Source organism: Ceratina calcarata, unplaced genomic scaffold, assembly GCF_001652005.2.
Source record: "Ceratina calcarata isolate Rehan_Ccalc_2016 unplaced genomic scaffold, ASM165200v1 scaffold550.2, whole genome shotgun sequence".
Classification (NCBI taxonomy): Eukaryota; Metazoa; Arthropoda; class Insecta; order Hymenoptera; family Apidae; genus Ceratina; species Ceratina calcarata.
In genome coordinates, this window is record NW_017176682.1 from 7,999 (window position 1) to 21,541 (window position 13,543).

General features: G+C 33.2%; 2 protein-coding genes across 6 annotated transcripts in view; both read right to left on the bottom strand.

The window, feature by feature from the left end:
- The window catches only part of LOC108628910 (ubiquitin-like-specific protease 2), a 10,067-nt gene extending 1,057 nt beyond the window's left edge, over positions 1 to 9,010 (bottom strand). Inside the window, exons 1-16 of one of the 4 annotated variants that reach the window (XM_018031141.2) lie at positions 8,720 to 9,010; positions 6,166 to 6,605; positions 4,666 to 4,793; positions 4,404 to 4,570; positions 3,507 to 4,292; positions 3,120 to 3,298; positions 2,887 to 2,926; positions 2,630 to 2,797; positions 2,333 to 2,468; positions 2,053 to 2,259; positions 1,772 to 1,906; positions 1,523 to 1,699; positions 837 to 1,407; positions 501 to 765; positions 343 to 419; positions 59 to 278 (exon numbers count right to left, since the gene is read on the bottom strand). In XM_018031141.2, the coding sequence (XP_017886630.1) occupies positions 59 to 278; positions 343 to 419; positions 501 to 765; positions 837 to 1,407; positions 1,523 to 1,699; positions 1,772 to 1,906; positions 2,053 to 2,259; positions 2,333 to 2,468; positions 2,630 to 2,797; positions 2,887 to 2,926; positions 3,120 to 3,298; positions 3,507 to 4,292; positions 4,404 to 4,570; positions 4,666 to 4,793; positions 6,166 to 6,419 (3,510 nt within the window). In that variant the 5' untranslated portion in view covers positions 6,420 to 6,605; positions 8,720 to 9,010. The other 3 variants (XM_018031140.2, XM_026816817.1, XM_026816818.1) reach the window with 3 other exon arrangements.
- A 434-nt stretch (positions 9,011 to 9,444) lies between these two features.
- Tif-IA (RNA polymerase I-specific transcription initiation factor RRN3 homolog Tif-IA) lies at positions 9,445 to 12,120 on the bottom strand. Of its 2 annotated transcripts, XM_026816819.1 has the most exons (8): positions 12,103 to 12,120; positions 11,699 to 11,899; positions 11,315 to 11,534; positions 11,119 to 11,227; positions 10,888 to 11,040; positions 10,282 to 10,776; positions 10,008 to 10,186; positions 9,445 to 9,910 (listed from the first exon to the last, which is right to left on the bottom strand). In XM_026816819.1, exons 2-8 carry the CDS (start codon positions 11,897 to 11,899, stop codon positions 9,558 to 9,560), a joined length of 1,710 nt encoding a protein of 569 aa, XP_026672620.1. In that variant the 5' UTR covers positions 12,103 to 12,120; the 3' UTR covers positions 9,445 to 9,557. The 2 variants fall into 2 exon arrangements, with proteins under 2 accessions (XP_026672620.1, XP_017886626.1); XM_018031137.2 differs by lacking the exon at positions 12,103 to 12,120 and having other exon boundaries at positions 11,699 to 12,057.
- Between the last annotated feature and the right edge of the window lie 1,423 nt (positions 12,121 to 13,543).

Consider the following 13,543-nt stretch of genomic DNA (forward strand, 5'->3'; position numbering starts at 1 on the left):
AAATATAACTCTCGTTTCAGTTTATATTAAGATGATAAAATTGAACAGTGGGACTCACTTTAAAGAAGCTTTCCACGTATTGTAACACATATAATCCGCAGTCTGTGTAGTTTGATTGCTGAGGAACTTTTAACGATGCGCCTTTGATTGTATCCTTTGAAAACACTTTCTCACTGTTCATTTTCGCGATGTATTCACAACTTAGGTAATCCCTTAACGTCGCTACAACTCGCGCTCTACTCGCTCCAGCGAGAGAATCGAATATCAATATGCATGGTCTGTGGAAAATAATAAAAATTATATAAACGTGATAATCATACGAGCAATTAATTAACTTCTTACACTTTTATTGTGTCATTTTGCGGCACATCTTGCTCCATTTTGGATGAATTCATATTTTCCGCAGTCTCCGATTCATCCTAAATTAAAAATTGTTAATAAATAATGCAATTGTTTAAACTGACTTAGCTTTTGGCTGATCATGATATTCGGAATCTTACATCATCGTCACTGTCCATTTCCATTTCCTCGTCATCGCCCTCAGCCTCATCTCTCTCCGAACCATCGTCACTTTGATCTATAGTTATAGTCGTCGTCACCGATGTAGAAGCCCCAATCGTAACAGCCTGAAGCTTTACTTCTTTCAACTTTTTACTCTTCTGTACGGTTTTACGAACGTCGTTTTCATCCGAACGTTTGTTCCGGGAAATTATCACGTCCCCCACTAATCCGGGAAAGCAGATGATGGCCAAAAACCAGTGAGCACTAAAATAGTATTTCAATTGTTTTTAAACTAAATTCAGATTTTTGTACAACATATTCGTTCACCAACTTACTGTTCATTAATGGGAATAATGATAAAATCTTTTTCAAATATATTGACGTTCTTAGTCCACTTCTGTACCCTCGCGTGTCTTTTGGCAGCTGGCGATAGTAACTGTACGTTGTTCTCAGCCGCTTGAGCATGCGGGCTTGTTAATCGTTTATAAAAATACGAACTGAACACGTGGGTTCTTTGCTGATCCGATTCCGAAAGAACCTCGAGCGTCAGATATTTCAAATAAAAGTCGATGATCACATCGTTTAAGAACTGATCCTCTCCGAGACACAAGTAATCCTCAGTGTTGATCGCTATGCCACCCTTTGCCGGTGGTGGTGGATACACGGTTATCGTTTGTATACCACCATTGGAGTTTGAATTATTCGTCGATCCTGTAACACTTTCCCTTCTAGTTAAACTCTGAATCTGTGAACTATCTTTTGGAGAAGCACGCACGAGGATATCGTTCGCTTCCTTCGAATTCAGCTCTTCTAATAATCGCTTCGACGAGAATAAACTTTTTAATACGGCTCTCGCTTCCTCCGACAATTTTTCTGGCAGTAAAGTTATACGCTTATGCGTGTTATCTGTGAAATAAGAATTATAATGTTGGCGTTATTATAAGATTCAATATACATATGTTTAAATTAATTTCTCTAGAATACATTGATTAACTACTAGATTATAACACTCCTTAATTACCTTTTCCAGCAGGATCATAGTAAGGGCCCTTCGGATCCTGCATTCCTAATAATTCCCGGATCATGGCTCCAGTGTTAATAGATGTATAAAAGAAAAGTACTGGCATTGATTTACCGAAATGGACTAACACTTTGACAATATCCTGAATCTTAACTTCTAATGATACAAACGTTTTATCTGCAATACGAACGTGTAAATATAATGGAGTGTACGTATACAATGCTGTTATTAACAAAACAGTTTAATTACCATCTTCTAATAATGGTACACCGAACCTTATACCGGTCGACGAAATTACTATTCGCTCTCGAGGAATATATTTATATGAGCCTATCCTCACTGTCCGACACAATAAAGATGTATGAGGGGCTTGTAAGGAATTATCTGAAAATAATATTCCATTTCTAATTATAAGATAATTTAAGTTAGGTTATGTGAACATATTACTTTACGCGAATTCATGTATACAGCCTTCTATATGCATTATACAGTTTGTCCAAATGACTTCTAACGAAAAGATAGCAACGTACCTTTAATATCTTCATTATTCATTGCATAATCAGAAGAACTCACACCAGAGATAGAATTATTTGTGATCACAGGCTCCTTTTCAAGAATAGTCTCCATCTCTTCATTAAAGCTATTACTACCGTCGTTTCCAAACGAATTGTTACTAGAGCCGTCGAATTTTTTGGATTTACCCTCCTCCTCATCGTCCGACGATATGGTTAAGCATTCTAGGAACAGCGAAGTTAAAATATTACGTTTCAAGTATTACAAATGTTGAAGTAAAATATAGCTTTTTAGTACCTGGTTCTTTGTGAATAGGCCTAGGTCTCGACATGCCTCTCCCTCTACCCCTCCCGCGTTTGTAAACGGTACCGTCTCGTTCCAATTTTTCTAATTTTGCTGAGGAATTTCTTTCGTTGTTCTTCTTGTAAAATGTCTATAAGAAAATTAACGAAATTCCTAATTAACAATCAGCAAATATATGTTGATTAGAAAATCTGTGAAACCTATTAGTTTCAATTATGTGATCAATATCAAGTATTAATTTTGTTTTATTTGTATAACAATTCTTGGTAAATTAATATTAACAATCCTTACATCAACAGATATCATTGACCGTTTTTTCTCCTGCGTGCCCATGGTCAATGGTATGGATTTTACATCTTTTGGTAGTTTTCTTTTACATCTTGAACATCGATTAAAATCAATGGAACTAATACCACAGTGAGAACAAACGGCCAACTTTCCTTCAACGTATACAGGCTCCTGTAACATGTCATTCATGTATCCATTCTACAGTTCTTATTTGCAATTATGATAAATAAATAACGAAGAAAATCAATTATTCTCAATACCTCATTCTGTTGTACAGGATTAATATTTTCATCCGGCGAGCTGAAATATTAAATAAAGCAGAATTTTATAACAATATCGTTTATATAAATTGAAACTCAGTATTTTATTATGAACACACGATAGTCTGAAATTCGTAATATGCACAAGTAATTTCTATCCTGTATTTGATTGAAAATGTGTCCACTACGAATTTTTGATCCTCTGTGTTAGAAGATGCCAAAGAAAAACTTACCTATGAGCAGCATCTAAATTACTACTAGAATTATCATGAGAATCATCGGTATCGCACATATCTTGCGATATAACAGCACCGGGACCAGCCTCCACGATGTAATTTATGCCCAGTGTAGGATCAGAGACCAAGGAAACATTTATCTTCCCGTAATATACAATGTTCGCCTGTGAAGTACACTAAAATTAACGTTAGCGTTATCATTTTTTAAGCAACATAAATATTTGACCACACACATTTCGATACAACTTGTTTAATGCATTTCAACAAAAAAAACCAATAAATTAAAAATGCAGCGGTAGGCAGACAAAAATGCAACAAATAAGTAACGGTAGAACTACGTTAACGTGAAATAAAGACAAAAGGAAAATAAGAAAACTAAGATACCTGTTCCAGTAAATCCTGAACAGTGCAATCTTCGTTCGGTATGTCGAACGTAATTAATCTCTTCTCGCCATTCGAGAACAATGCCAGCATTTTTGCGTTGTTTCCGTGTATCTGGCTCTGAACCTTCGTGGTACTCGGATCGTGTATCATACTTTGAAAATAAGCCACGCTCTCACATTGGTTGTTCGAATCCGTCTGCGGTGATTGATACGCAGGATTTTTGGGCGGCGGAGACTCCGGCGACTCGATTTCCATGGCATCTTTAGGAGGCGAAAGCGGTGACTGTGGAATATTTTGTTTTTGATAGTGCAACTGCGACTGGGAGGACGAGGACATCTGTTTATGCAATGAATTCTGCTGCTGGCTAGGACCCTTCAGAGTTCTCTGGTCATTTTTTGGGCCTTGTAGCTGTTTCAATCTTGTTTCCATTTTCTTATCTTGTTGCGGATTCGTGGACAAGATATTGGCAGCTGGAGGCTTTGCGTGGAGTGCGTTCGGAGATGTTTGGAAATACGGGGAGATCTGTGTCACATTCTGTCCGAAGGGACTACCAGTGGTTTTACTATTGCAAAACGAAGGCTGTGCCGACAACCTGACGTTGGACGCATTAGCTTTCTGTGGACTTCCGATGTTATTTGTTACGTTCACCCTATCTAGAGACGTTGCTTGTTGTTGTATGCTTCCCGTTGAGAATCTGCTTCGGTTTTGGTGCAACCTAAGCAAGTGCCTTTTTAAATACGTGCCGGGATTTAGTGGTAATAATTCGCAGGATCCGTGAAGAGGATTCTAAAAATAATACAGCAACTGTTACGCGCATGCAGCCACTGCAAAAGTTTCGATGTCATACGTACTGATTTCTAAAACAATTTGTATAATAGCTTGGTTGTATCAACGTACTTGGGGAGAAGGACTATTTTGATTATCTACTAAAGTGGCAGTCTCAGTTTTCTCTGACAATGATGCACCTTGTTTTGTAACAGCATTTAAAGTAATGCTATTCTCTTGCATCTTTATCGTTCGTATCAGTTCTTCAGCATTGTTACATCCTACCAGCGGCTTAGAACCTGAACAATATTAGAGAACAACGTAAGATTAAGTAAGAATGATATTTCTTATGTACCGTATCAATCTAAAAACTAATATTTATTACTAAATTTACCTTCGTTATCTACAATGTGGACAATATCACTCTCTACTGTATTAGCGTTCACTGCACTAGTCTTTAATACCTCTTGGGAAGGACTTGTTGACACATTCGTGTTTGATTTAATTAGAACTACGTTCTGTCTGAAAGTGAAAAGGTGCTAGTTAAAAAAAGATTAGAAAGATCATAAACTGTATGTATTTAAACTGATTCTACTTTCTAGAATTATTTATTATCAATATAATTATTATATTTTATCTACCACCAAGCAAAGTAATTCGAAGAATACTCTACTCTAATTAAGAATGAATTAATAATATAGCAATTCAAGTTAGTAGCACAATAGGCCAACATTAATTGATATAATCAAGTCCATAACTGAGAAGAAAAAAAGGGTGCACTGGTATGTGTTTATCAAAAATTTGATCAAAGTGTGATATATTGATTGTTGAATCAATATGATTTAAACAATGTATGAAGCGCGTTAAAATAACAATCAATGACATATTCAAATTTAATAAAATAACATTTTAAAGGAATCTGAAAATAAATGAAAGCTTAATTTAATTAGATGAAGAAATGTGACAAATGCTTCTACACGTAATTATACACGTTAAACCGAATTGAAAAACACAATGTTATTAATATATGATGTATGGTGTGTATATTGATATATTTTTCACCACTTGTGCAGTTATTTTGATGTTCATGTTCAACCTGTTCATCCTAATAAGGATCGACTCTTGTTTCCTTTTCTTAATGTTCGTTTTACGATTCGTTACAATAACATGGCAATAGTTAAGGGTCGTATTCCAGGTACATAATTGCACGATACGTTTGTTTATTTGTTGAACAATATACCCACATGTATAAACTGTTTTAAAATTCTTTAGATTATACTCAATGATTACTTAAATACATCATACAACATTTTTTTAATTGCTCTTTGAGGCACACATGTACAACATTTAGTTGACTACAAGTAGAAGACTACCTTAAGAAGTTATCTTATCATAGAATGTATCTTCGTAAAGTGTCTAAACATAAAATATGTTAAACTGAATGTAGGAATAATTGTCGAGTGTCATTTACTAATGAAGAGTTCTTTTGTACTTACTGTTACTTATTCACCTAAAGTAATATAAATCATGTAACTCAAAATCGAATACTTCTCTATTTTCTTGTAATTTAATTAATCTAATTTCAGATGCATTTCACTAAAATTATAACAATTTACTGCAACGAAATATACTTGATCAATTTACTATACGTACATGAAAATACGTGATAGTTTACTTCATAACATCAAATTGTTCACAATTTCAAAATCTAATACAAGAGAAACATATAACATATTACTGTACAAGTGTACAAATATTAACTTTATGTGCTACTTCCAAAAGTGGCACAACATACCGACATCCCCTTTTTCCTTTTAAAAATATCCATTATAGTTTCTACATAATTCTTTAATCCTTCATAGCAAAAAAGTATGCATGCGCGCAAATAAGTTACCCTTGTTCCAACTGCGTGACAGATATCTGACCCCCTAAATTGATTTGGTGCGAAAACAACGCTTGACTGCTGCTGTTTTGTGGTACTGTGGCAGTCGCGTACGTCAAAAATTGCTGAGAATTGTCACCACCGCCGTTATTCTCATCCTTGATAACTAATTGCACACTTTGTCCATCCGCGGAACAAACACCCTCTACCTCTTCTAGAGTTAATCTACCATTGACATTGGTAACTATGTTATAATACTGTGCCATAGTCTCGAAAGACTCTTGATGCGTCCAAATGCTCTTTCTTTCCCTTTCCTTTTTTTTCTTTTGCCAACAAATATACAGCGATAGACGTTATTGTTTTATTGAACGTTATATGGATACTACACTGGATTATCACACCGGTCCAGCAATATCATATCTGTTGAAGTCAGTGTGTCCGCGTAATGAAACCTATCAAAAGTAATTCTAGATTACTCGCGTTTTATCAATTTTATAGATGGAAAAGAAGTAGTTTATGTAGATAGCGACTACAAGGATGTCAGAATAGTGTATATTCTATCAACAATTCTTGTAAATATCAAACGACATGATTCAATATTAGACACCATATCGGAATTGTATGAAAATATTCCTAATAAATGTTATAATACTTGTAATATTCCTAATAAGCTTGAATTGGACACAGCAAGTATTCAATATAACTATAGAGTACTTTGTTCTAATGCAATAAGAACTAAACAATCAGAAATTAAATTCACTTGTTTCAGTATTTGTAACTTTTGTTTTCTGAATGAATAATTGTTGAGAAGTTTACAGAAAATTGTAAAGGAAAATTGTTTATATAAATTACTATTTCACTTGAGACAATAAATAATTCACACTCAATCATGTACGAATAAATCTTTGATTATATCTAATGTATGTCACATGTTCAAAATAAGTTGACATATCTTGAGTATTGAAACAAAATCTTATTAAACGCATACAAAGTGTAACAACGGTAAATTAGAAAAAGCACAAGTAGGTTTAAAAAAATTGAATTCTATTAAAGGGAAAAAGTTACACTTCTTAAGTAGTCCCCTAACTATATAAACCCATATACGTGTTTAAATTATATAAATATAAATGTAGAAATACATCTAATCCATACCAATTTAAACACGATATTTTTTTCTCTACAACACTTTACGAGTAATCAATACTAATGACATTTGTATAATATTTTGTGTACAACATGTGCTTCAAAGATTTTAGATATCAATAAAAAGACTATAGTTGTCCATTTTAGTAAATCTCATATATAGAAATCGTTCTACAAATCATAACAAAGTGCAATTTTATTTCTTCTTCAAAGAGACTTTCATTGCGTTGCATACATTAGCATATTTAAATGGCATAATTTTAATAACAGATGCACATTGAAGAATTTACGTATATTTGAAAAGCATGAATATGAATTCATTAAATTAATATTTTGTTCACACGTATTTTGTTTCTTTTTACAAAGTAAGAGATACGTTCCACAAGTATTTATGTATTACGTATTCTTAGATAAATAATAATAATTTGAAAATCTAAATGACATTAAAACGTACAAGATGTAAATCGTGTGTGAATGAATAAATAATAAAATGTAACTCTCATAGAGAATAACGAAAATGAACAATTGGTACTTTCCATATCATCCTTTTGCATTTGCAATTTAGTGCATAATGTATATAATAAGAATCATTACAAATGCAAGAAATAATAAAAAACAGAATGCAAGGAAAGAAACATAGCTACTTTACGAAAGATGAGATTAAGATAAAGATTTATCCTTAACAGATTGTCTTATTAATGACATTATTTTCAAAAAGTTAATAATACTATTAAAGAACTAATTACATAAAATATGAATTTCAAATTAGAGAGATTTATTAATTATACTTGAAAATTATAACCATTATGATTCAGAAATAGAATGATGTTAGATATGATGTATGAAATGTAGCATAATGTATGAATATACATATAATAAGAAACGTAAAAGATTGACCATTGTGATTAATATTAATGAAATTACTATTTGCGAATAAATTGTAACTATTGCAAACAATCATTGCAGACTGTGAAAAATATTTAAATCTTCGACATAACCCAACAATTAAAGAAAATTGAATGTGAAACTTTTATTCTTTGTTACATGATTGAATCTATAAAGTGAACGTAAAAGAAAAGAAGCGTGCGTTAAATTAATACATAAATTACCGCTAATTACAAAGTGATACTTATAATTTGACGATAAAACGTGTAATGTACGGAATGATGGTAGGTAGGAACCGTTTAAGAATTATGATCATAACCTTGTTTCGAGTTTTCAACCATTGCACGGGATGAAAAGTGTCATTGAACGATTGAAACACGTTTTTGCCACAGCATTATGCACTGTACAATCCTCGTAATCGTAACTTCGAAATGTGAAGGCGTGCAATTCGAGTAACCGATTGAATAATGGGAAACCGCAAGTAGCGGACACATTTAAGAATATCTTTTGCATTAAAATTGACAACCGTACAACTTACCGTTGGCCGTTTCCGCGTGTACAGGTAAGCACGCGGTCGCGTTTTAAATTCCACGAATATCCACGCGCTTCTTATGGACAATTATTTTGTTGTGCTACGTACGAGTAAATAACAACTCCGAATCGCCATTTTACGTTACCGTTTACACCCGTTTCTGTTGGCCGTATTCGTGGTGAGAGAGTCGCGAAACGAACCGAACCTCCGAACCTACGGACCCTACCATAAAGATCTACGCTTACGCCACTGCGTCATCGAAGAAACACCGACATCGGCTTCCGGCTCCGGTTTCTGGACGACGGTTTAAAGAGCGCGAGATTCGATATTCAGTTACACTTTTTACTCGCATCAAGTAATGAAGATATTCGACCTGAGTAGTACCTTCTCTATGATATTAATTATGAATCTACAATGCTTATGCTAATATTAGTTAGAAATACATAATAAGAATGCGGCACATTATAAAAAGTTGTAAAAGAATTTTCAATTACTGTTTTGTTCACGTTGAAAAAATTACGAGAATAGGGGATAGTTTAATAACCACTATCCTGCGCTCGCTGCTCTTTCATTTTATACCCCCTCGAGAACCTCCCACGTACGATGTGGGATATTGAGATTATGATTGGGATATACCACCGTTCAGGAGAAACAACGCATAGGGGCAATGGTTAATTGATTTTCTTGAATTCAAATAACTTTCTCTTAGTATAAGAATAATAATGACAACGTGTTCTTAAATATTAATCTTTACTCAAAAACCAAAGATACATTGTTTTATAATTTATGAATTATTCATCAGATTTGTTTTCAACTGTTAGTAAATATTAATTATAATATTCGCCTAATATTCAGTCATATACTCGTCATCTTCTCTGTATTTAATCGCAGTTGTTCTATGTTCACTACTACTTATATTGTCCCGCAATAAAGGAATTATACGATGTCCGCTTCGTTGTAGCATATAAGAACTAAATGGGAAAAAGTTTTCAACCGTAGTTGGTATAGACTTTTTAGTATTAAATAATGGGAGTTGATTCCGTGTATTGTTTTCAATTATGGTATAACAGTATGCCAATTGATATATGCGAGTGACCTCAGCGAAATTATGCACGATTTCCGGATGGCAAGACTTCAATGGATTTAACTTACAAGTGATGATTTTTGCTAAATCCAATTCTTGCAGATACGTCATATCTGAAAATGAAATAAAACGAAAATAATAAACATCTCTAGCTGGTATAACAAGGTTTTTCCTTAAGTCTGCTGACCAAAAAATTAATAACTAGCTTACATTTCTTGGAATCCGGATAATCCTTATGTCTTTCAGCGATCATAAGGAACAATGCTTGACAAATAGCGTAGAATACAGTATGCTCTTTATTTTCGTCTTGTATGTAATTTGAATGATCTTGCGCATTGATGTAATTATGTATCCATGTACACATTTTAAATTGTAGCGCTTCCACCAGTCTAATGAAAATGAAAGAAAGGCTCATTATTTTTTAACCAGACAATAATACATATATGAACTAACTAAATTAAACATTATTGTTGAAGATAATTACCCGGTAGTGATAAAAGTGGCTGTGACTGATAAATTAGCGATGTACGCGACGGACGACTGCCGTATAACGGAAGGGGCGTTAGGATTGGAGGTTTTACGCCAGAGCCAATCTACAAAAGCCTCCACAACAGCTGTTTTAAAACTACAAATATAGAACATAATATACTGGACGTATTGGCTCGCGTGAGTCGGTAATACTACCGTTTCGAATATTTTCAACGTATCGGTATAAAGACTTTTCAAGCACTCTATCTGCAAGACATTGTTCAGGAAACAAAAGTCGTGCATATATTTCAGAATCAGTTCCATACATACGTCCAATTTATTAGCTATTGGATGCATTTTATCTGATTCTGTTAGCGCACTAGTTTCCTCATTATCAAGAGCATTGTTCTCATTACCAGTTGTACTATCACATTCACTACTATCGTCCATTATATCGTCCTCTTCATTATCTACTTCTAAACGTGGTATGTTCACGTCTAATACCATTAACCTGCCGAAGCATAAATTATTATTATCATACCATTTGGAATGCTTCGTTGCTAGATGTATTATTCTGTTCCAAAAGAACGTTTTTGTCCTATTATTTAAAACAATACGTTACCTATTGATAATTAGGGACAGAATATCGGACCTCAACTGTGGAGCATAGTCTAATATCTGAATCAAGGCGTAAACATAAACTTGATGTGTGTGAGTCCCGTGAATGATATACGGGTATCTTGCTCTCACGGATTGCAGCAGAAGTTTGCTCGACCTAATGACATTTCATATATTAAGTTAGTAATTGTACTTTATTTCCTTATGCACATCAATGTGTATATGAGATCTTTACATTGGAACAACTTTTAAAATTTTTTGGAGGACATCGTGTATATGATTTAACCGTTGAATGTCTTCCGCGCTACATTCTCCGTTTTGCCACTTCGCATCATCGTCTTTATCTACGTAATATAAAGTTATTGGCATCAACTCAATAAATTAATAGAAGAATTGTTGAAAAAATCCGACTATAATTTTTCGAAACACACCTGGTTTAAATTGTTCAACTAAATTGTCTATCACGTTCTTCGCGTAATGAATTTGCATGCATATTAAATCCTCTAAGAACGCTTTGTAAGCAGACGTTACGTCCGATGGACGATTCATCCATTTCATTTGTAAAAGGGTTTCTATGAATACTTTATGTATAGGTCCAAGTAATGATATACACTGTCTTACATTTGATAAGAATTCAATTAAATCCTTGTCCTATAATGGGAAATATGGAATCAGAAATGGATATAATGTGAACCAATGATATTAAATGGTTTATGACCATCTATGAACTAATTAAAAAAAATTATATGATACTAAAATACAGATATTTTTTAAAAAGGTACACATGACAACGATAAACAGTGTTTTAGGTATACCTTTATAATAGAATCTCTTAAAATACATATCAATTCTTCATAATCCTTTGCTCCACTCCCAGCTTCAAAATTATAAATAATATTTCTTAAATCTTGAGGAAGTTTAAAGTATACTCTATTCGATTGTCTAAGCAGCTGTGATCTAACACCATTCTTTAGAATTGATGAAACGCTACTGACTCTTGATGACACGACAGACATCTGTTAAAAAAATGACAGTATTATGCACATATGTACTAACAGATACAGAATGACCCAAGCAAAATTTTACAATTTCTCCTTTTATAGTTAATTAGTGGAGAATTAGTTATTAGGTCTCTAGTATCATTTGATTAAAGGACGAAATATGTTTATTCAAATTCATTTGTTTCTAAAGACATAAGATTTTATATGAACAATCTTACCTACAGCTGTTTTGAAATGTCATTCTAACGTAGCAAGTTTTATAAAATTTTAATTTACATTAGGGAAGTCGAGAAAAGCTGTGTNTTAACAAAGATTTCAGTTTCTCGTACTTTAGAATTTATCTTCGCTCTTTCACTATGTAATTTCTAAATCGTTAACTTGACGTTAGTTAACTATACGGTGTAAACTAAAAACTTATCGTTTTTAATTTACCTTTTACAATAATTTACGTTTCGTAAATTTCAATTATCATCTCACTTATCTCTCATATAAAAGCTATAAATTTTTCGCTTTTTCTGTTAAACTATTTCGGATTTTTAACGCACGTTCACCGCATCTTCCCTCTCTTTAGATATTTTTACAGTACAAACGTGACGAACATTACCTAGCGCATCGTTTATTGCGATTTAATTTATTGTAAATACGTTTCTGCCCTTTCAATCTTTGCTCTTTTCGAACTCTTTCTCACATATTCTTTTCTTCCTATGGATGTTACGTCTCTTGTTTGATACAATATGTATAATAGTAATCTTTTGTAAAATGGAATGCAACGATATTGTTTCCACTTTTTCAAGAACAATGACAGTATGTATATCTGTTCATCCTCGGCGAATGAAGCAAGTGCCAAAAAGCATTAATTATAATGGAAAGGATCAAATCTCACGCTTTGTTCTTCCGATACGAATTACGTTCGATATTTTAATTCTATTATATCAAAGTATAGAGTACGCATATGTGCATGTAGACAAGAAAAGGATTGAGCCTAGGAAACAAGTTTTTGTGCTTATTCTATATTTTCCAACCCATTAACGTCTCTCTAATTTTTATATCAATACTGACAATTTTTCTATTTGTTGAACTCGATTGTCAGCGAATACGCTTTTTATTTTGCATTGAAATTCATTATCACTAGTAAAATTCTTGATAATGAACGTGAAATCTCTTGCAAGATCACGGTCGTTACTCAGAAATGATGTTTTCTGAGCAGTATGCGATGTATATAGGTACTTTATACTACGATATAACAAATTGTATCCGAATTAATCGATAGAAATTGATTGTATTTCATACCGAATGTCGAATATACATTATACAATTCTTTGGAACAGCAGATCTGGATCCCAGGACACGAAATTTATCGAGTCAGGTTTCCCCTAAACAATATAACATATTTGCATGTTTATTAGTAATAAGAGTTTATATAGTTAGGAGAATTTTTTTATAATTTAAATTACTATAAAATATCCAATAATGGAAGGTATAATAGTTCACAGTAATATTAAAAATGACAAATCATCTACAGAAGTTTAATTTTCATTACGCAATATTGATTGCGAATATTAGGGAAAAGTGGACTCGATATATTTTAGGATCCAAATATTTTACACGGTAAATATGGTATGATATAGCCATGGCGTAATTCGCAAATATTTGCAGTTC

What these genes read in the sequence shown, in the direction of transcription:
- Tif-IA (XM_026816819.1), bottom strand. Translation starts at nt 11,899, where the DNA reads ATGTCTGTCGTGTCATCAAGAGTCAGTAGCGTTTCATCAATTCTAAAG. An exon ending in AGTTGAACAATTTAAACCAG is followed by an intron (nt 11,228 to 11,314) that starts GTGTGTTTCGAA and finishes TATATTACGTAG; the next exon opens with ATAAAGACGATGATGCGAAG. An exon ending in ATTTTAAAAGTTGTTCCAAT is followed by an intron (nt 11,041 to 11,118) that starts GTAAAGATCTCA and finishes AAATGTCATTAG; the next exon opens with GTCGAGCAAACTTCTGCTGC.